The 21,514-nt window shown below is 48.1% G+C and overlaps 1 protein-coding gene across 6 annotated transcripts in view; it reads left to right on the top strand.

Moving 5' to 3' along the window:
- Positions 1-914: 914 nt before the first annotated feature.
- GRAMD1B (GRAM domain containing 1B) overlaps positions 915-21,514 on the top strand; it is a 188,342-nt gene continuing 167,742 nt past the window's right edge. For 2 of the 6 annotated variants that reach the window (XM_027563430.1, XM_027563428.1), the window contains exon 1: positions 1,479-1,885. In XM_027563430.1, the coding sequence (XP_027419231.1) occupies positions 1,512-1,885 (374 nt within the window). In that variant the 5' untranslated portion in view covers positions 1,479-1,511. Of the gene's footprint in view, positions 1,886-8,608; positions 8,700-9,932; positions 10,210-21,514 lie in introns of those variants that run through there. The other 4 variants (XM_027563436.1, XM_027563437.1, XM_027563435.1 and 1 more) reach the window with 4 other exon arrangements.

Genomic DNA, 21,514 nt, shown 5'->3' with positions numbered 1-21,514 from the left:
ACTAAGTGACTGAGCACACACATACACACATCTCTACTTTGGTTCTTACATGTAAGACTTACTGGAAAGGCAGATGGGCTGGGCTGGGAGGGAGGGTACATGTTAACTTCTTTGCTATAGGAGCTGGGCTCTTTAGACTCAATCTTGACAGAGGACTCCTCAGTGAGGTGGATCAGTTCTAGTGCCAGTCTCTTAGGGTGGAACCTGGGTCTAGAGAGTGAACTTTCTAGGTTCCATGACCTGGGGACATATAGATGTTTTGTGACCCAGTCCATGCAAGTGGAAGCAGAATTGACCCAACCCCCAGAAATGTAAAGGGAGTACCCTCAATTCCCTGGGACACCCTTCATGCTCACCTTCCTCTGATTTTATTCTGTGCATGGAATGGGGCTCTGATATGGAGGGGGTCACTCAAGATATAGAGACCACCCCCCTTTTCCTGACTGGTCCCGTTGTGCCCTGTGTCTCTTAGGTCCTGTTGTCTGTCCTTCCCCCATATGTCATGTCTGCTGTCTTCAGCTTATTCCACAGAGCTGTCCTCTCTTCTCAGCTTGTCATTTTGGAAGCAGCCTCTAGGAACCTTACTGACCCCCCTCTGACTGTGTCCGGGCTTCCTGTGCCCCGACCTGTACCCCAAGTGATTGAAAGAAAGCACCTTTCTCGGTAGAGGAGATCCGGCCCCAAGAGTCTCCCAGTTTCCCCGCCTCAACCCTGTATCCTTAGGTGGCCCTGGCGATTCCGGACTGAATTCCTCGGGTTCTCCCCCACCACCACCCCGCCCCGCTCCCCCTCCTAGGGGGAGTAAAGACTAGTGAGAGCTGCCTGGCCAATCGTCGCTTTGAGAAAGTTTGGGCCGTGATCCTGTTTCATTAGGCTGATTGGAGCAGCCGGGACTCGAAGGTAGAGTCCCTCCCCAGGGATCCCGGGTACTGTTACACTAGCTGTCGCCGCCCGTGCACGCCCCTTCTGGACAGACGTGACCCCCGCCCCCTTGCCCGCTCCTCGCCCCCTGCTCCTCCTCTTTTGTTTTTATCCAGCGTCTGCTTCCTCTCTCTCTCTCTCTCTCTCCCCGTCTTCCTCCTTCCTCTACCCCTTCCTCCCGCTCTCTGCCTCCCTGCAGCGCCAAGCCGGCTCCCCAGCCTAGTCTGCCGAAGGCAAACCACTGAGAGTTTGCCGAGCCTCCCCCGGGGGCGCGGGCCGCCCAGTCCCACTCCGGCACGGTCGCCAGCCGGCGAGGGAACGCCGCCGAAGGAAAACAAGCGGGCGCGCGAGGGGAGCCCCGGAGAGGGCGGCTGGGCGGCGGCGGGCCGCCGAGTTCGAATCCGGGCGGCCGCGCCGCCAGCCCCCGCGCCCCCTCCGCCCGCGCGGCGCTCCGGGGGACGAGCTGGCTCCGCTCGCGGCTCGAGCGGCGAGCGTTTCCTAACGTGAGAGGCCGGGCGCCGCGGGCGAGGGCCGGGGAGCCGGGCCGGCGGGCGGCGAGGCGCCGGGGCAGCGCGGAAGCAGCGGGTCCCATGCCGGCGGCCAACATGATGGAGAATCTGCAGCCGCCCGCCCTGCAGGTGCCCGAGCCGCGGGGCGCCCCCGAGGGCAGCCCGGTCTGGTCCAGCTCGTCGACCCCCACGCTTCGCCGCCGGCGCTTCAAAATGCGCCGCACCAAGAACGTGCAGGAGCCGAGCCTAGAGGCCGGGCTGAGCGGGGACCTGCCCGGCGTCTTGGCGCCCGGCAAGGAGTTCCTGCAGCTGCCATCCATCGAGATCACGCCCTCCAGCGACGAGGACACCCCGTGGTCCAATTGCTCCACGCCCAGCGCTTCCCCGCGCCGCAAACGCTTCCTCCTGCGCAAGTGGCTGCGGGTGAGGGAGCGGAAGGAGTGCAGCGAAAGCAGGTACGTGCCGTCCCGTCCCCGCCTTCTTCCCCTTTCCTTCTCCAGCCTCCCCAGAGCCGCCGGGGCGGGGGGAAGGGGGGGAGGCGTTCCCAGGGCACCCGGGAAACTAAGCAGAGGATTGCAGGAGCCCTTCTCCCGAGTGGACGGCTTGCCCACGTGTCACCCATCTTCCCAGCCCGGGTGGGGCCCGGTGACTTTACAGTACACGTGTACACGGGGCTTCACGCTGCGTTCCAACCCATCGGATCCTCACAGCAACACGAACAGTAAAAACCTTAGCAGCTAGTGTTTACTGAACCCTTAGCAGTAGCAGTAGCATCAGTAGGATGCGCACTTCACCGTCTATCTCCACATTTAATCCCCACAGAACCTCTTTGAGGTAGGTACTCTCAGTACCACTGATGGAGATCGTAGAAGGCAAGAGAAATTAAGTGGTTCCTCCACTCAAACTTCAGTTTGTAAGCTCCATTTAATGTTGATTATTTTATTTTTGGCCACCCCAGGTTGTCTTTCCTGGCCCCCCACGTGTAGAGGAGGTGTATTCACATTGAGTGAGTCAGCTTTCCTACCACAGAGAATCTTTAGACAGCTAGGCAGGGTCCACATCTTTGTAGATTGTGCCAGCTATTTTTTGCCTGGGTAGATGTGGCTTTTGAGTAGTTGGGAAGTTCGCTTTCCCTAGGCAGAGAATTTGTATAAGAGACAGGTAGGGCAGCTCCACACAGCCTTGGAGGAAGAAGGGAGTTAGGTTTAAGCCAAGCCAGTTGCCTGGTGGAGGGACGGGGCTGTCCTTACTGGCTCATTGATATCTTGTACCCTACTCATTTACTCTCAGACTCTAAGGCCCTGTATCTTAACAATGGTCTGTGCCTTTGTGTGAGGCAGCTGAGCAGTTGGCCACCTTTTCCTGGACACCTGCTCCCAGTCTGTTCAATTCCATTCATTTCAGTTCAACAAGTATTGATTGAATGCTCTTATGAGTCGTCTGATATTAGCTGATGGTGCTGTGGCCAGGAGGCAGGAGGTAGGGGGGGCTGGGTAGATGTGGGAATGTGGTAGTTAAGAAGGAGGATGGGAGGTGACTGGGATAAGAAATTAAGGCATGTGAGTTTCGCTGGTACTGAGGAGATGGAATCTTTAGAAGTCACCACTGTGTGTCACGTGGTGGAGGCTCCCCAGGTGGTGCAGTGGTAAAGCATCCGCCGCCGGAGACGCAGGAGAGAAGGGTTCAATTCATGCGTCAGGAGGAGCCCCTGGAGGGGGCAATGGCAACCCATTCCAGTATTCTTGCCTAAAAAATCCCTTGGACAGAGGAGCCTGGTAGACCACTGTCTCTGGGGTCTCAAATAGTCAGATGTGACTTAGCAACAGAGCACACACACATGCCACGTGGTACTGACTGTACAGCAAAGAGAGGAGGAAGACTCCTGGAAGGCAGAGGCTCAAACCAGGACACGTACAGACAGGTAGTAGAAAACAGCAGAAAGAGTATGATATCGGGGACATGAGATCAGGAAAGGGGAACAGTACCTACGAACATAAGAACAGGATGAGGTGTGTCTTTGAGAGGATGCTAAGAAATTGGGCTGGGTTATATGGATGATGAGTGTTCTCAGCCTGCCAGGCTCTCTTTCTCTCTCTCTCCCTCTTTTTTTTTTTTTTGGTTGTAATGACTGGATGTGGTTATCTCTGCAGGCGAAGATGTAAAGCTTTGTTCTGGGGCTTTTCGGGAACCTGAGGATAACAGTTCTTTCTGTACTTGTCCATCATCCTGCCGCCTTTCCGCCTTTCCCAGAGAGTGGAGGGAAATGGGACAAACTTGGTGGGAGCTAATTTTTAAATTTTTTCTTTTTAAAAAGATTAAGGCTGTACTTTAAAGAATTGTAATTTTATTTATTTATTTTTGGCTCTGCTGGATCTTCATTGCTGTATGGGCTTTTCTCTAGTTGCAGCGAGCGGGGGCCTACTCTCTAGCTCTGGTGTGCGGGCTTCTCATTGCAGAGCACAGGCTCTAGGGCCTGTAGACTTTAGTAGTTGCGGCTCCCGGGCTCCAGAGCACAGGCTAAGTAGTTGTGGCACGTGGGCTTAGTTGCTCCACGGCATTTGGGACCTTCCCAGATCAGGGATCAAACCAGTGCCTCCTACATTTGCAGGCAGATTCTCTGTCGCTGAGCCACCAGGGAAGCCTGATGGGAGCTAATCTTGAACTAAAATAGTTCATCCCGGTTTGTCAGCTTCACCTCAAATGTGAGAGACCCTAAAAGAGGCCCTGTTTTGACCCTGAGATTCTGCCATGTGTACTAAGGACAGTCTTACATTGGTAGTCAGGGTGGGGATAGGGTGGATTTGGTTATTTTAGGAAAATGTAGTGTCTTGGTTTTGAGATGTTGCTCTTGGTTTTGAGTTCTCTGAAGGTGCAGTACAGGGAATTTCCTGGCAGTCCAGCGAGTTCACTGTAGAGAGCAGTTTGATCCCTGGTGAGGGAACTAAGATCCTCTAAGCCCCGAGGCACAGCCTGCCCCCGCCCTCCAAAAAAAAAACGGTTCAGTGGAATCTTCATTTTTGTTGGAGCAGGGAACAAACTTGTATTTATTTATTTTAAAAAGTATTCATATTTCTTCATTTATTTGGGTGCAGCAGGTCTTGGCTTCAGCATGCGGGATCCTCGATCTTTGCTGTGAGATGCGGGGTCCTTAGTTGCAGCATCCCAGCTCTTGCTGTGTCGCAAGATCCAGTTCTGGGATCCAGTTCCCCGACCAGGGTTCGAACCCCGGACCCCTGCATTTGGAGTGTGGAGTCTTAGCCACTGGACCACCAGGGAAGTCCCAGGGAATATACTTTTAAATCAGGAAGGGTTTTCACCTTCTGGGAATAGTTTAAAAACTGGCAGTAGTTTTCTGTGGTGACTTGTTGGGTTAGAAGAATGTTGGTATATATGCAGAAAAAGGCAATCTCTGGATTCAAACCTAGATTTGTCAGACTCCAGTCTCTACTCTTAACTGCTGTGGAACTGCCTCCTGTTGGAATCTGTCTCGATTGTGGCTAAAACAAAAGCCCATTCGTTTTATGCCTTGAAAGTAGAAGGTTTCTGGGAAAGAAAAGAAGCAGTCAAGTGAATGAGTGACTGTAGATGGCCAGGATGGTTCCCTGAGAAGGAACTGGCGTTTAGAGGCAATAGGGCCCAAAGAGCATTGGATCTCATACCAGGAAAAAGTGAAGTTTTCGTCGCTCAGCCGTGTCTGACTCTTTGTGACCCCGTGGACTGTAGCCTGTCAGACTCCTCTGTCCTTGGGGTTCTCCAAGCAAGAATACTGAAGTGGGATGCCTTTCGCTTCTCCAGGGAATCTTCCCAACCCAGCTCAAGGCCACGTCTCCCACATTGCAGGCAGATTCTTTACCATCTGAGCCACCAGGGAAGCCCCATGTCAGGAGACCTGGGTTTAAATTTAAGTTCTGTCCTTTGTTAGCTGGGGAACCTTGCACAACTCCTTTCATCTTTTCTACCTGTGGATTAATGGCCGGTCTCAAGAGTGATATGTGTGGACATGTTTTGTAAACGTCCCTTTGCTGTGCAAGGGGGAAGGAGTATTGTCCTCTTCCTGTGAGTGGCTCACATGGAGGGGATGTATGCTGGAGAGTACAGGTGACATACCCGCATGTCCTGGAGCAGCAACCCGGGGCTCCTCACATGTTACAGGATTTGGAGATGCTGATGGGGAAGTGACCCAGCTCTGGCTCGGATAAGGGGACGAGCACAGCATGCCCTGTAGGGCATCTTTCCTCTTCGTGATCCTCACCCCAGGTCTACCTCTCCACACCAAGGAAAAGACCTTTGCAGGCCTTCGATGCCATTCTATCCCATGTGGTAGAGAGCACGGGGCTGAGAGGGTCTCGACTTGTGGATTTTTTTTTTTTTTTTGGCTACACTGGGTCTTTGTTGTGGCACCTGGACTTCTCTAGTTGCAGCACGCAGGCTCCAGAGCGCGTGGGCTTAGTTCCCTTGCAGTATGCAGGATCTTCATTCCCCGACCAGGGGTTGAACTCACGTTCCCTGCTTTGGAAGGCAGATTCTTAACCACTGGACCACCAGGGAAGTCGCAGCTTGTGGGTTTTAACTGCACAAAGATAAAAATATAATCAGGAGACCTCTTTCTTCTCCTTTGGGAAGATAGAAGTAGAGAAAATGATGAAGTTAGCAAGGACCTTGGAGTACTCCGAGTCTAATTTTTTCTGGCTCATCTTTGTATTTTCACTGTCTAGCACTGTACTTGGCCTTTTGTTATGATCAATAGATGTTCATTGATGAATAAATTAATAACGGGTGAATGAATGATTACTTTTACTCTACTCTTTATAATGAAAGTGTCCTTATTCATGAGTCAGGGAAAATAACCTGCAGGAGATGAGTCCAGAACTGAGTTTTTTGCTGTATGATGGTTTTATTGAGACATAATCTTCCCAGGTATCCTAGTGGTGGAGAACCTGCTTGCCAATGCAAGAGACATAAGAGACTCTGGTTTGATCCCTGGGTGGAGAAGATCCCCTGGAGGAGGGCATGGCAATGCACTCCAGTGTTCTTGCCTGGAGAATCCCATAGACAGAGGAGCCGGGGGGCTATAGTCCATGTGGTTGCAGAGTCAGACACAACTGAAGTGGCTTGGCACACACATAATCTACATGCCATACAATTCAGTCACCTTTAAAGTACACAATTCAGTGTATATTTTAGTATATTTACAAATATGTGCAGTCATCACCCCAACTTTAGAACATTTTCATGACCTTGAAAAGAAACCCATACCCTTTATATATCACCTTCAATCCCCAGTCCTCCATCCTCTCCCCTCCAGACTAGGCAATCACAAGTCTTTTCTATGCGGAGCTGAGTTTTGAATGGGAACCAGATGCCTCTTAGTGAAGACAATTTGGATGTGTTGGCTTGAAGATGGGAATGGTCTTGATGAGGGATGTGGGAAAATGAGGGTAGTGATGTGATGGGCTGACAGACTATGATGTGTGCTGAAGAGTTTGAATTTCAATTAATGAGTCAGTCAACAAAGATGTATTGAGATCCTATGGACAGTGTGCTTTGTCTGCAGAGAGGATTCAACTCAATGGGGAGCCATTGTAGCTTCTGGAACCTGGGAGAGACATGCGCAGAGTGGTATGGGAGGCAGTGAATTCTTGCTGTTCTATGTGAACCAAGTGTGAGGTGGAGGCTGGAGCCTTGCACAACTCTTCCAGCAGTTACTATTACAGCTGGGGATTGTCATCTCGGCCACTGTTTGACATAAGGTAGCACAGTTTTTTGCTGGCCATGTTGCCCTCTGAGCTCTGTGAATAATGAAGTCTGAAGTTGATGGGGAAGGCTCTTAGAACTAGTACCCGCATGTCTCCCCAGATCCCTTGGCCATAACTGGTTTTGGTGATTGTTTAAAACCCAAATTGAGAGATTTCCCTGGTGGCGAAGTGGATAAGAATCCACCTGCCAACAAAGGGGACACAGGTTCGATCCCTGGTCCAGGGAGGTCCCACATGCCCCAGAACAACTTAGCCCATGCAGCACAACTACTGAGCCTGCGCTGAAGAGCCCAGGGACCACAATAAACGGTAACCCCCGCTCGCGGCAACTAGAGAAAGCCCAAGAGCAGCAAAGACCCAGCACAGTTAATAAATAAATTAAATTAAAAAAAACCCAAATTGAGCACCAGAGTCCCTCTCACCTGCTGGAATACAGCAAGAGGTCAGAATTGGACAGAGATACAGCCTTTCTGACAGCATCCTGATGTCATTCTGTGGAGGAGGGTGGGAGAGTGCCAAGGAGCGGGTGAGTAGGTGTGGCTGGCTGACTTCGGGCTATCTTTCTGGGGGACACAGAGCATTTCTGTGTCTCCCCAGGACATCCTCCTTAGCACTACCTCTTGCACCGCTTTCCCTCGGCATTTCTGTCTCCTCTTCTCTGTGATGTAGCGACCCTGCCATGTCTTCTGCCCGGCTGTACATCTGATCTCAGCTGGTACCTCTCACTGACTCTGCAGGCCTGGTGGGCCTGGTTATCTGTCTGCTGCCAGCCTAGCTGACATGCGTGTTTGCAGGTAATGATTACCCATCACTGGGTGTATTTATTAATGTATCTGTTTTAAAACATTCATTTATTTATTTGGCTCCGTCGGGTCTTTGGCGTGTGACTCTGTTGCACCTGGGCCCCCTGCATTGGGAGCGTGGAGTCCTCGCCATTGGACCACCTGGGAAGTCCCTCCTTGGCTTATTTATCTTGAGTCTTCATCCCCTTCCCCTGACCTTAGGAGGGAGTCTTGCTTCCAGTTTTAGCTCAGTTTCCAGGGAGCAATCTGATGAGTGCATCCAGATGCCATACCCATCACTTTGGTGAGGACCCCGCCATATGGGAGAAGCACAGAGAGTGTGAGAAGGAGAGAATTCATGTCTTTCTTCACACAGAGCACCAAAGAGGAGACCTGTGATTTGTCAGCAGATAAAGTAATTGGTGCTGGATAAGGTTAAACTAAACCTCACCCAGACCCTTAATTCCTTGAGGGCGGGACTGTATCTTACTCTCTGCTAAGAGCCTTAAGTATGCATTTAATCCTCCCTACAAAGCCCCAGGTGGGTTTTTACAGCCAAGGAACCTGAAGTTCAGAGATGCATTTGCTCTGGTCACACAGAAGCAGGGGTGAGATCTGAGTCATGTTCTTCTAATTCCAGAGACCCGCGCTCTTGGCAGCTCCACAGCACCATCTCCCCAGGGCCTGGGAATGGTTGGCCCTTGCGTATTTGAGATTCCATCCACGTGGAGGGGGTCTTCCCTGGTGGCTCAATGGTAAAGAATCCACCTGCAAAGCAGGAGATGCAGGAGACATGTGTTCTATCCCTGAGTCGGAAATACCCCTGGAGGAGAGCATGGCAACCCACTCCAGTATTCCTGCCTAGAGAATCCCGTGGACAGAGGAGCCTGGAGGGCTACAGCCCTAGGGTCGCAAGGAGTCGACAGGACTGAAGCGACTTAGCACACACACATGCACGCACGTCACGTGGAGGGGGAGGTGGGAAGGAGGTCTGAAGGATGGATAGGATGCTGAGACGTGTGTAGGGGCCAGGGGTCGGAGGTCAGCATGGGGATGTGTGAGGGTGGTGCTACCTCCATGGAGGGTGGAACTGCTCCGTGAGAAACAGCCGGCCTTGGGCTGTAGATGTGGTTTCCGGATTCAGACAATTTGCGGAAACTGAGAAGGTAGATCTAAGCCACTGAGAAGGTAGATCTAAGCCCTGTGGGCTGATTCACACTGGCCAGTTTCCTTCATAGCAGTTGATATCTTGACAGTTTCCATGGTGGTTATACACTGAGCGGGTGCCAGTTCCATATAAGGGGAGAGACTGGGATTTCCGTGGGGTAGATTAACAGGTGATAATTCTGCCTGGCTTGGTTAGTCTCTCCCAGCAACACCAGTTGCTATGCTGGTCACTGATCATTGCTTTTAGGGTAACTCTGGAGTTTTCCTTAAGGCACTAGAAGGGCAGAGCTGCCAGTGGGGAATTTCCTTCCTGACTCCAGTGAGTGAGCCACTGGCCCCTGAAGCAGGTGTTCAGATACAGAGCCAAGCTGGTCCGAGAGCTGGGGAGTGATTGCAGGCTTGCTGTATGTACCAGAGCTTTGTGATGTCTGCAGGCTTTTCCTGGAGCCTCTGGCCTCTTGGGGTGCTTCCCTCTGAAGCCCAGATTGGTGTGGTGACTTGCCAAGGGGCAGTTGGTACCTCGTGTGAAGAGAGATGCTTTTCAGCATGGGAGGAGCTTAATGAACCCTGTCCTGTGACTTGGGAGCCTGAGGAACCTTTTTTCTCTTAGAGGAGATAGTGAGGGTTCTCCGGGATGAAGGACACAGGGTAGAAAATGGAATGTGGAAGGAAGGCAGGATGGGAGAGGCTTCAAGCTGATGCACAGAGGCCACTTGGACACAGGGTGGGTAGCTGCATGCCGCTTCCTGGAAGAAGTCCTGGTGGCTCAGTGGTGAAGAATCTGCCTGCCCTTCCAGGAGACATGGGTTCGATCCCCGGTCCAGGAAGATCCCACATGCCTCGGAGCGTCTAAGCCTGGGCGCCACAATTCTTGAGCCTGTGCTCTGGAGCCCATGAGCAGCACCTGCTGAAGCCCGAGTGCCCCAGAGCTCCTGCCCTGCAACTAAAGAAGCCACCGAGATGAGAAGCCCACGCACGGCAAGCCCCTGCTTGTCGCAAAAAGAAAAGCCCATGCAGCAACTAAGACCTATCACGGCCAAAAATAAATAGATAAATATTTTTTAAAAAAAGAAAGTCCCGGTGTCAAGTATTCTCCCCTGTTTTCAGACCCTGTGTCCGGATTTTCAGTTCCGATAATCTGATCAAAGTCATCGCCAGGAAGATGCGGCTGTGCTTTCACTCTGACCAGTGGTAAAGAGGAGAGGGAGGTGGAAACCCGTGGCTTTTTCATTTGAGGCCCTGATACATCTTTTGGGTCAGATGGTTGTGAAGCGCTTTCTTCTGCGTCCTTTGCACTTACTCTAACTGGCTCTAATCAGGTTTTCCACCCTGATTTTGTAGATGAGATAAAGAAATCTGGTGATTAGACACATCTCAGCGGCAAATCTGGGTTACAGCCTGGAACTCAGGCCTCTGACTTTAACCTCTAACGTTTGGGCTACTTTCTATCTGTCACATCTCTGGAACTTCTTCCAGCCTGGTGCCTCCTTCCTCCATGGTCTGACCACAGAGATTTTTTGCTCTTTCTGTTTTTGGTTCACAAGTTTAGTCAGGAAATGAGGGGGCTGAGCAAGGGGACTGAAAAAAATAATCCACAACCTACTTGTTTTTTCCCTTTTCTTTGCCACTATGCAGAAATAATTTGCCTTGGGGCCCCATTTGGGCAGGGTTGAGTGTGTTAACCCTTTATTGTTTGTTCCAGGAACTCAGGAAATACAGAAAGACAATGGACAGTTAGTTTAGTGATACATTTTTGAATCTAAGAGTCTTACAGCTTGTTGTCTTAAAAGGAATTTTTACATTATTAAAGTCAATGAGGAACTTTCCTGGTGGTCCAGTGGTTAAGACTTCATGCTCCCAATGTATGGAGGAACTGATATCCCACATGCCACATGGTTTGACCAAAAGATTGAAAGAAAAAGTCAGTGATTACTGTGTGTAGTCATATAGCTAGTTAATATCAAACTTTTGGATAGTAGGGAAAAGGAAGAGAGCTCATCATTTTATTAATACTGTGCTAAACCAACCAGTAGTAGTATGCTTGGAATATTATTTCCCAGTATTTTTTTCTCATTCATAGTTTCTTTCTTTCTTTTTTTTTTTTTTTAATTTTATTTATTTTATCCTTGACTGTGCTGGGTCCTTGTTGTGGCACGTGGGCTCTTCACTGTGGCTCGTGTGCTCAGCTGCCCCAAGGCATGTGGGATCTTAGTTCCCCAACCAGGGATCAAACCCACATCTCCTGCATAGGAAGGCAGATTCCCAACCACTGGAGCACCAGCGAAGTTCTCAGAGTTTCTTTTTAACTGAGAGGCTTTTCACCAACTCTTCTGTATCTTGTACTGGTGGAAGGTTAAGGGAGGACATAAACCCATAGGTCAAGGACAAATAAGTCTGTGAAATAAGGAAAAAGAAGAATTTCTGAAGCATTGTTTCTGGAGGAGTCATCAGGATGAGATATTTCTCTGAAGTGGGGGGATGTGAGCCCTCTCATCAAAAAGATACTGTTTAACCTCGTCCTCCTGTTCTGCATGACCCAAGCTTGGTGTGAGTGCCAGTCTGACCCCTCCGAGCAGTCTGCCTTGGTCCAGTAACCATTTGTTTCCCGGCTGGGTCATTATATTCTGGAGCGCTTCCTGACCTTTCTGTTGATTCTCAAGATTTTTGGATGGAATGGCAGTAATAAAGGTTACTCTGAACAGGGTGGAGCTTCTCCAGAGAACAGTTTGCCCTTAGCTTGGGTGATACCATGCCTTTTCCCTGTGTCTACAATGAAGCACGTCTTCCTGACATGTGCAGATCCCATTAGAAAAAAAAAAAAGATAGTCCCAGGAAGGAGGATTGTACTACCTCTCCTCTCTTGGTCACTTCTTTCTGTGTTTTCAAGCCCAAGATCTAACTGAAATCCTCCATGGTATAATTCAAACACGTTCTCTTATTTTGTCCTCAGCGAAGGTGAGAAGACTATCTGGTCAGTGTCCTTTGAGAATATTCTTTCAGAGACTTATTATTAACAACTCGGGCCTGTTGCTTCCAGATTCTAAGAGAAGTCCTCACTGGTTCTCCGGTGGGGACTCTGGGACCCTGCAGGTGCAGTGGGGGGACTGGTGGCCACACGTGTTAAAAAGCAGAGCCAGAATCAGACAGAACAAGGCAGGAAGTGGCCCGCCCATTCAGAAAGTTCTCAGGAACACTGGACAGTTCTCCGAAGTGCCTTCTCCATGCCTGGACTGCTCCCCAAAATGTCTCTGTTTGTCGACATCAGACAGTTCAGGCTAAAATGTAGATAATTCAGGAGAAGTAATTCTCAAGTTCAACAAACACTTTTGGACACTTGCAGAGAATCAGCTGCTGTCCTGTATACTTGGGGCACAGAGATGGAGACAAGTGGCCCTTCCTTGAGGAGTTCATAGCCTTTGGGGGAGACCAATGTGCAAAAAATAATTTCAGTAGCATATGGAATTCTGACTAAAACATAAAAAGTAGGTCTGAGGAAAAGATTTGCTCGGAGGGAGAAGGGAGGAGGGTCCTGGGACCTAGGTTTCACTCCTGCTTAGACTTTTCTCGGACTCAGCTGCCACCTGTTAGTACCTGCAGCTCTGGTTCTCTTTCGCTGTCAGAGAATCTAGTCTTCATGGTGGGTGAGGCTTGTTCAGTCATTTATCTCTTTTTTAAAAATATTTATTTACTTATATCACCCCACTCCAGTACTCTTGCCTGGAAAATACTATGGGCGGAGGAGCCTGGTAGGCTGCAGTCCATGGGGTCGCTAGGAGTTGGACACGACTGAGAGACTTCACTTTCACTTTTCACTTTCCTGCATTGGAGAAGGAAATGGCAACCCACTCCAGTGTTCTTGCCTGGAGAATCCCAGGGACAGGGGAGCCTGGTGGGCTGCCGTCTCTGGGGTCACACAGAGTCGTACACGACTGAAGTGACTTAGCATTTACTTATATGGTTGCATCAGATCTTAGCTGTAACAGTTGGAATCTTTGTTGAATCATGCAGGATATTTTGTTGTAGTGCACAGGCTCAGTAGTTGCGGCGCATAGACTCCAGAGGTCATGGGCTCAGTAGTTGCCTTGTGGCATGTGGGATCTTAGTTTCCTGACCGGGGATTGAACCCTTATCCTCTGCATTGCAAAGTGGGTTCTTAACCACTGGACCACCAGGGAAATCTCCAGTCATTTCAACTTTGAGCAGACTGGGAAGGTCCAAGGCTAGGAGGCTGGTCAGTGGCAGAGACAGCTCTAGAAGAGATCTGCAACCTTACTGTGTGATCCTCCGACTCCATGTCCCAAGGAGCTCATCTTTGCCCAGGATGGAGCCATATCTTCATCAGTGAACCCAGGAAGCTCCGGCAGGCCTTGTCTGTTGTTAGGGGCAGGATGACGGTTTGTCCTAGACGAATGCCCTCACTCACATCAGTCCAAGGGATTGTCTGAGGCACCATGGGAGTGGAGGCTCTGCTTTAATTTTTATTTTTTTTTTACTATGTGAGCCTAGACAGGTTACTCAGGCTCTCTGGGCCTCAGTGTCTTTTCTTGTTTGTAATATGGAGTTGTGAGACAGAATTAAGTACACGTGTCTGAAGAATCATGCTGTTTTTGTCATTAGTTAATAACTGATTTCTTTGGTGGTCTATGAGGCTTCTGAGTCTGCTCCTCTGGTTAGGGTAAGCTGAAATAGCGGTTTGTTGTTTCTTTGATGAGATGTCACTTTTCTAATCTATTAATAGGCACTGAAAATGAGTTTATGATTTTATAACTTGTGTCTGCTCTTGGCTGTCTCGTCTCTTTGTTGTTGGTCTGCTTAAGGCTTTGAATCTAGGTTTATTTCTCCTTCTCTATCTCCCCTCACTCTCCCACCTCTCTCCTCCTCCAAAATCTACATATTATCCTTGGGCTATTTTATTCACTCTTTTGAATTTAGTCATTCCCTCATGATGAACAGTCTCACATACACATCTCAGACCTCATTTCTTTCCTGAGCTTTAGGCTCAGCCCTTCAGCTGGCTGATGGACATGTCCATTGGAATGTTCTTCAAAGCAGTTCGTAACTTAACTCTTCATCTTTCCCTCCAAACCAGTTCCCCTCTGTTCCTTGTGGTGGGGGTTGGTACCCTTCAGTTTCACCAGGTTTCCTTCCCTGGAAGAAAGTCTGTCTTCTCACCTCTCCCTCTGTTACAGCTCCCTGGGCCACCACCGTCTCTCACATGTATTTTTCAGGCATCTGCAGCCACAGTGGCCCTCATGGCTTCACTTCTGCTCCCCTTCCTGCTTCCTTCATTGCCACTCCCAGTCCTCGGCCTCCAGCCAGAGTAACCATTCAGTGCCACAGATGAGATCTTCCTTTTATTTCCTGTTTATTTATTAATTAATTTTTTTGGCTGCATCAGCTCTTGGTTGTGTCACACGGGATCTTTTGTTGAGGTGTATGAACTTCCTGGTTGTGGTGCACGGGCTGAGTTGCTTCAGGGCATGTGGGATCTTAGTTCCCTGACCAGGGATCGAACCCTTGTCCCCTGTGTGGCCGGGCAGATTCTTAACCACTGGACCACCAGGGAAGTCCCAGGGATGCTTCCTTTTATTTCCAGGTCTTCACAGACATCGTTCTTCCACACAGAATTCCTCCTTTGTAACACTGACTTGCTTGGCCATCTTGCCCTTCATCTCCTTTGTATCTTAGCTCAGTTACCCTCTCCTCTGGCAAGTATTTCCTCACTGGGGTATTTATTACAAATCTGTATTCTTAAGTTGTGACTGTTTGGTCTCATTGTATCTTTCACTGAATCAGAAGCTATGAAGGTTGAGTTAATTTTGTTCAGTGCTTGTTTTATTCAGTACCTGCTGGACTCTTTGCATGGATCCTAGTAGGAGCCCAGTAAACATATACTTATAGAGTGAATAGTCAAATGGATGAAGAGCTGTAAGGAAATTTGATTTTCATGAAATTCTATTGGAAATCGTGTTATAAAGCAAAAAGTCCTCTTGAAGTTGAATAATTATGCCATTTATGTAAATCTGGATTGCTGCATGTTGTTGGTCTGTTTTAAGCCTGTTGATTTCTTTCATGGTTTTTCCTTTGTGCTGTGTCTTCCCTCAGACTGTGAGTGCTCACAGACCAGATACGGCTGCTGTTGTAAGGGTGGTCTCTATTCCAGGAGACAAACTTGGGCATCATGAGGTGGAGAGTGGTTGACCTCTCCCAAAACAAGACTCCAGAGTGCAAGGGCACTTTGGGAACAATGTTTTGGCTTATGGTCAACCTTATGGCTTATGGGGCCCAGGTAGTGACTAGCCTTTTCCCACTGAGGACCTGTGGCAGCTTTGAAGGCTATTTTTATTTTTGGATCTGTGATTGCCATGATAATACTCCTTTTCCTAGTTTTCTCTGAGTCTTCTAATTCTAGGTCGGGGCAACGGTTGTTCTACTTGCAGGAGAGAAGGATTTTGTGATAGATGCACCCTTCCTTCTACCCCTTTTCCCCCCTACTTAGTCCAATCAGTGTTTATTGAACACATAGGACATGCCAAGTACTGTTCTAGACACCAGAAACAATAGAGAACAAAACAGTTTCTGCCCTAGCAGAATATGCATCCTAGGGAGGGGAGAGAGAGACGATAAACATGTGTTTGTTAACAACATTGATCCCTATTTATTATTGTTATTTAATTAATTTATTTATTTTTGGCTGTGCTGAGTTGTCATTGCTGCCTCCAGGTTTTCTCTAGCTGCGGCAAGCAGAGTCCACTCGCTAGTTGCACGGGCTTATTTCGGTGGCTTCTCTTGCTGCAGAGCACAGGCTCTTGGGTGCGCGGGATTCAGTAGTTGCAACACGTGGGCTCAGTGGTTGCCACTTGAGAGGGGTCTAGAGCGTGGGCTCAGTAGTTGTGGTGCATGGGCTCAGTTGCTCCTCGTTAAGTGAAATCCTTCCAGACCAGGGATCAAACCCATGATGCCTGCATTGGCAGGCGGATTCTTAACCACTGGACCACCCTGGAAGAATCCGTGTGTTTTCTAAAACTGGAAAATCAGGAGCTGTGAAAGGAGCGTCTTCTACCCCACTCTGGAGAGAGAGATGATGGGGTTGAGCTGGGGCCCGACTCCCCTCCCCATGATAGTGCAACTTCATTCAGTTCTAGAATGCAGATGCACCTGCTGCTCTGACCTCTCCCAAGACCTCGGGAGACACGCTATGAAGCTGGGCCTCTCTCTGCAGCTGTCAGGTGCCAGAGCAGTTGTTCTCTGGGTGTTTTGCTTCTTTCCTCCTCTTAGTGTTAATGGAAGCCAAGAGCCAAAGGGCTGCCAATACACATGGCCCTTCTTTTTTATTTTTTTATATCACAACATTGTTTATTATGTGAATTTTTTACAATACAAACAAAAAAATACAGAATTGCAATATATGAATACAGCTAAATGCAGAATGATGACTTTTTTTCCTTTTCAAGAGGCCATAATTCCCATTTCTAGTAAAAGACTGCACATAGGTAGAAATAGGTTGGTTGTTAGCTTCACAATTTTGCTTAGAAATGATCTATATATGCATTTTCCCCCCTGCTACTTACCATAAAGAGTAAAAAGGGAATTAAAGGAAAGTTTCCTTGTTGGTTCCTATCATATGAAAGATGCTATATTCTATTTTTTAGCAGGGCCAATGTAACACATGGCCCTTCATTATGCCAAGTCCTGACAGCCTTGAAGGCAGGTCAGGAATGCCATTGATTGGGGCACTCCAGAGTGTGGAGCCTTGAACTGGGAGCTGGGGAGGAGGGTGGTGCAGAGGAAAGAAGGGGTGCTGATGCCTGCTGTTGGGAGATTCCGGTCAGAGCGGCAGACAGTGGTGCCCACTTGGACATGAAGAAACACAGTGCTCATCATAGTGATGTAATCATCTCTTAATCTGGGGGCGCATTTGATCCTTTTCAGTGTGATTTACAAGGCCCTGGGCTCTGGAAGGTGGCACAGGATATAATTATTCTTTGTATTTGCTGCACCTGCCATGGTGCCTGGCACACACCGAGCCTTTCAGTAATATGCTTCTGGCATGACAACCTAGCACTTCATTTGTCCCCACATCCTATGGGGTAGATGTAACAAGTATGCCCACTTGGAAGGGAATTGAAGCTCTGAAACGTGCTTACATCCATGCAGTTGAGTAATGATGGAAACCTGACTCAGAAGGGTTGTGTCCCGGCACCTTTAATTCAGGCCTTTTCCGTCTTGTACAAACATAAGTGCATCTGGCACTGTACCCAGGCTGATGTTCACGTGCTGACAGCGTGGGTCAGCAGACACAACTGAGCGACACACACACACACACACACACACACACACACACACACACACACATTCGGCCTTCTTTAGGCTGGCACAGTGAGAAGAGTCCAAATTCTACAAAAATCTGACAGCTTGGCTGCAGTGTACCTGCCACTGAGCTCTGACTGGCCTCTGTGCTTTGAAGAGTTCAGTCTAGTATATTTATTATTCATCCCCTCATTTGTTCAACTGCAGGTTTTAATTGGGCGTCTATTAGGCAGTCAATGCCAATCATAGAAATAAATGTAAAATTTAAAAATGTGACTGGTGTCTCCACAGAGGGGACAGCAGTAGCTGTTCCCTTGTTAGTCCTGGTTATTGGCCAGCCCTTGCTGTGAAGGACATCCTCTCTGTGGACAGTCTTCCTGAGGAAGTGGGGTTGGATGGACGTTTTATTTTAGGAGAGGAGAAGCAGTTTCCTCTCAGCGAAGGACCTAGCTCATTCATCTCAGAGTAGGCGAAGGTGGCCTGTGTTTTGTTGGCTGGAGAACTCTGGCTGTGGACATGGGGTAACCAGTGGTTTTTCTGCTCCTCCCTCTTTATACTGGACATGGAACCACTGATGCTTTGGTTTCTACAGCAGACGGTGGGCACAGAAAACTAAAAATTCTGTTTCTCACAAGCATCATTGATGCAGTGATTCAGAACTTAGGCATTTGGGACTTAATTAACTATGCATTTTTCTCCCTTGTAGCCACAGAGAATCTGGAGTCCTAGAGCCTCTACCTCCCATTTTCCGCTAGATTAAGGCCCCTATGGGTGACAGGTGCTGTTAAGTCACTTTTACTTCTTAATCAGCTCAGTTGTGTCCTTAGTATTTCTTACTAAGAAATAGTTGGCACAATGCAGGAAACTGCAAACCTCACTCCTCCAGGTTAAGTGGATCAGTACTGGGGGATGAATGAACTACTGAGCCTTTAAAAATAAATGAATGTTTAATAGATATAAACATTACATATGGTGGCTCAGTGGTAAAAAAAAAAACAAACCCACCTGCCAATGTAGGAAACAAGGGTTCAATCCTGGGGTTGGGAAGATCCCCTGGAGAAGGAAATGGCAACCTGCTCTAGGATTCTTGCCTGGGAAAATCCCATGGAGAAAGGAGCCTGGTGGGCTGCAGTCCATGGGGCCTCAAAAGAGCTGGACATGACTGAACAGCTCAATATATACATATTCATATGATTTTGCATATAATTTTAAATTATACATATTATATAGTAGTAGTGTTAGTTGCTCAGTCAAGTCTTTGCAACCCCACGGACCACAGCCTGCCAGGCCCCTCTGTCCATGGGACTCTCCAGGCAAGAATGCTGGAGTGAGTTGCCATTTCTCCAGAAGATCTTCCTGACCAGGGATCGAACCTGAGTCTCCTACATTGCAGGCAGATTCTTTACCATCTGAGCTACAGGGAAGTCCCTGTATATACATATAATTTTAAACCCTGGGTGTTCCCTAGGGCAGGGGTCCCCAACCGGTCCATGGCCTGTTTGGAACCAGGCTGCATAGCAGGAGGTGAGCAGTGGGTGAGCAAGTGAAGCTTCATCTGTATTTACAGCCTCTCCTCATCACTTACATTACACCTGAGGGCATTAGATTCTCATAGGGGTGCAAACCAAAATGAGGTTACAGAGTAGACTGGACATCAGCAATACACTTTGGGTGTTACTCTCTCCCATCACCCCTAGATGGACTGTCTAGTTGCAGGAAATAAACAAGCTCAGGGCTCCCACTGATTTTCATTATGGTGAGTTATATAAAAAGGGTGGTGGTGCTGAGAAGACTCTTGAGAGTCCCTTGGACTGCAAGGAGATCAAATTATTCAATCATAAAGGAAATCAACCCTGAATATTCATTGGAAGAACTGATGCTGAAACTGAAGCTCCAATATTCTGGCTACCTGATGCAAAGAGCCGACTCATAAGAAGAGACCCTGATGCTGGGAAAGATTGAAGGTGGGAGAAGGGGGTGACAGAGGATGAGATGGTTGGATAGCATCTCTGACTCAATAGACATGAGTTTGTGAAAACTCCAGGAGATAGTGAAGGACAGGGAAGCCTGGCATGCTTCAGTCCATGGGGTGATAAAGAGTCAGACACTTAGTGACTGAACAACAAATTTCGCAATATAATAATGACAGAAGTCAAATGCACCATGAATGTAATGTACTTGAATCATCCTGAAACCACAACCCTCCCCCGTTCTTGGAAAAATCATCTTCCACGAAACCGGTCTCTGGTGCCAAGAAAGTTGGGGACCGCTGCCCTAGAACAAGTGAGGTCCTCATTGGCTGTGGGATGGTGACTCAGCTTTAACCAGCAAAACAAAAAAAAATTTAATTTGCCTATTGAATACTATCTTTGCCTTGATGTCAGCATTCAAGTTAGTTCCATCTACCTCAGAGAGACTTAGAGACTTGGCCTGGCCTGTTCTGAGTGAGGGCAGGTAAGCCCACCTGCAGCTGAGTGATGGCGCATCTGGAGTCACAGGTGGCCACTGACTGTGAATTAGAGAGTGATGGGGCAGCTGAGGAAGAGCATGTGTCATTTCTTTGCAAAACACTGTCGCTAACTTCCCAGGCCTACACTGTTCCTCTCAGTGTCTACACAAATGGCTTTCCATGGATCCCCTTTGACTTTTATCCCCGTAGTAATTTGCAGCCTGCTTCCATGGGGTAAAATTCAGCCCACAGCAAGTTGTCTTCCCTTAGATTGCTCTGTGTCATGAGTTTCCCCCTCTATAAATAGAGGGTCTTGGTAATACCCACCTTGTAGGTTGGTTTGAGGATGAACTAGGAAAGGTAAAAAGCATCTCTCTGTGCACAGTGCATGGTCACTTTCTGATTATTTTCTCTTTATCTCCCTCCCCTTTCATTTCCAGGGAAAGAGGTGTTTTCCAATTGGTGTCCTTTGGGGCCAACTTTATCTGATATGAAGGACAGGCCCTGGGACTTGTGGTTGTTTGTCATTGCGGCATCTTTGCTGAGTCACTTGGGGTTGGTGGACCTGAAAAAAAAATAGTGAGTGGTCCAGAAGGTGATTAGGGCTGTTGTGTGATCAGTTCAGGCAGCCTGTCCTGTGTCCGTACTTCCCAGTACACTTCTGAAACCTGATCCCCTTTCTCATAGGAGAGGGAGGGGACCGAGGAGCCAGCCCCGAAGGTGTTGTGTGTGTTTTTCCCAGCACTGAATTTCCTGTGATGTGGCTTCGTGAACCTATGATTTCAGCTTAATCAGTGCTGCCATAAGGCTCGGCTGGAGGACTCTAGATGATGGAGGGCAGGATTGTCTTCTGAGTTAGAGATGAGTGACAGTCTTTGATATGAAGGATAATAAGGAGAGAAGATGCTTTTGGTGCTAGGGAGACGATGCAGAGAGAAAACTCTTAGCAAAATGAGAAGAACTTGTAAGAAGGAGACAAGGTAAGATTTAAAGACAGTTTTTAAAAGAAATTTGGAGGGAGTGGGAGGTACAGTATACATGGGATAAGATAGGCGCAAGGATGGATTGTACAACATGGGGAATGCAGCCAATATTTTGTAATAATTGTAAATGGAAGGTAACCTTTAAAAATTATATAAAAAGTAAAAAATGAAATTAAAAAAGATATGAGGCGTTTGTGAGATTAGAATTGGTTTTGCGTGTACCCTGTGGTGCTTGCGCCGTCTTTCATGAGACTTATTTTTGGAACTTGTATTTTGAGAAACACTTGTTATATCTGAATGTTTTATGAGCACTTAATCTTATATTAGTAGGAATATTGACATCTGTTTTGTCCTCATCAGCAACAATGGTAAATATTGTTTGACTATGTACCGTGTAAGAGAGCTGTTTAATATTTAGGAAAGTAGGAAAGCAAACGTTTAAGTCTGATCTGGTAAATTTTGTCACTTAATAGTGATGTGACCTGGACGTATTTTTTTCTTTTTTGAGACTTTGCACCACTCAGCTTTATTATCTTCATAATATTTTCACTTTTTAAATTGTCTCATTTTTAAAAATTTGTCTCTTTGTTGATGATCTGTATCCCATCTCAGCATCCCTGCTGCTGAACCGTTAGAA

This window comes from Bos indicus x Bos taurus, chromosome 15 (genome assembly GCF_003369695.1).
Source record: "Bos indicus x Bos taurus breed Angus x Brahman F1 hybrid chromosome 15, Bos_hybrid_MaternalHap_v2.0, whole genome shotgun sequence".
Lineage (NCBI taxonomy): Eukaryota > Metazoa > Chordata > Mammalia > Artiodactyla > Bovidae > Bos > Bos indicus x Bos taurus.
The sequence above is the reverse complement of the archived record's forward strand: the minus strand, read 5'-3'. Positions and strand labels throughout refer to the sequence as shown.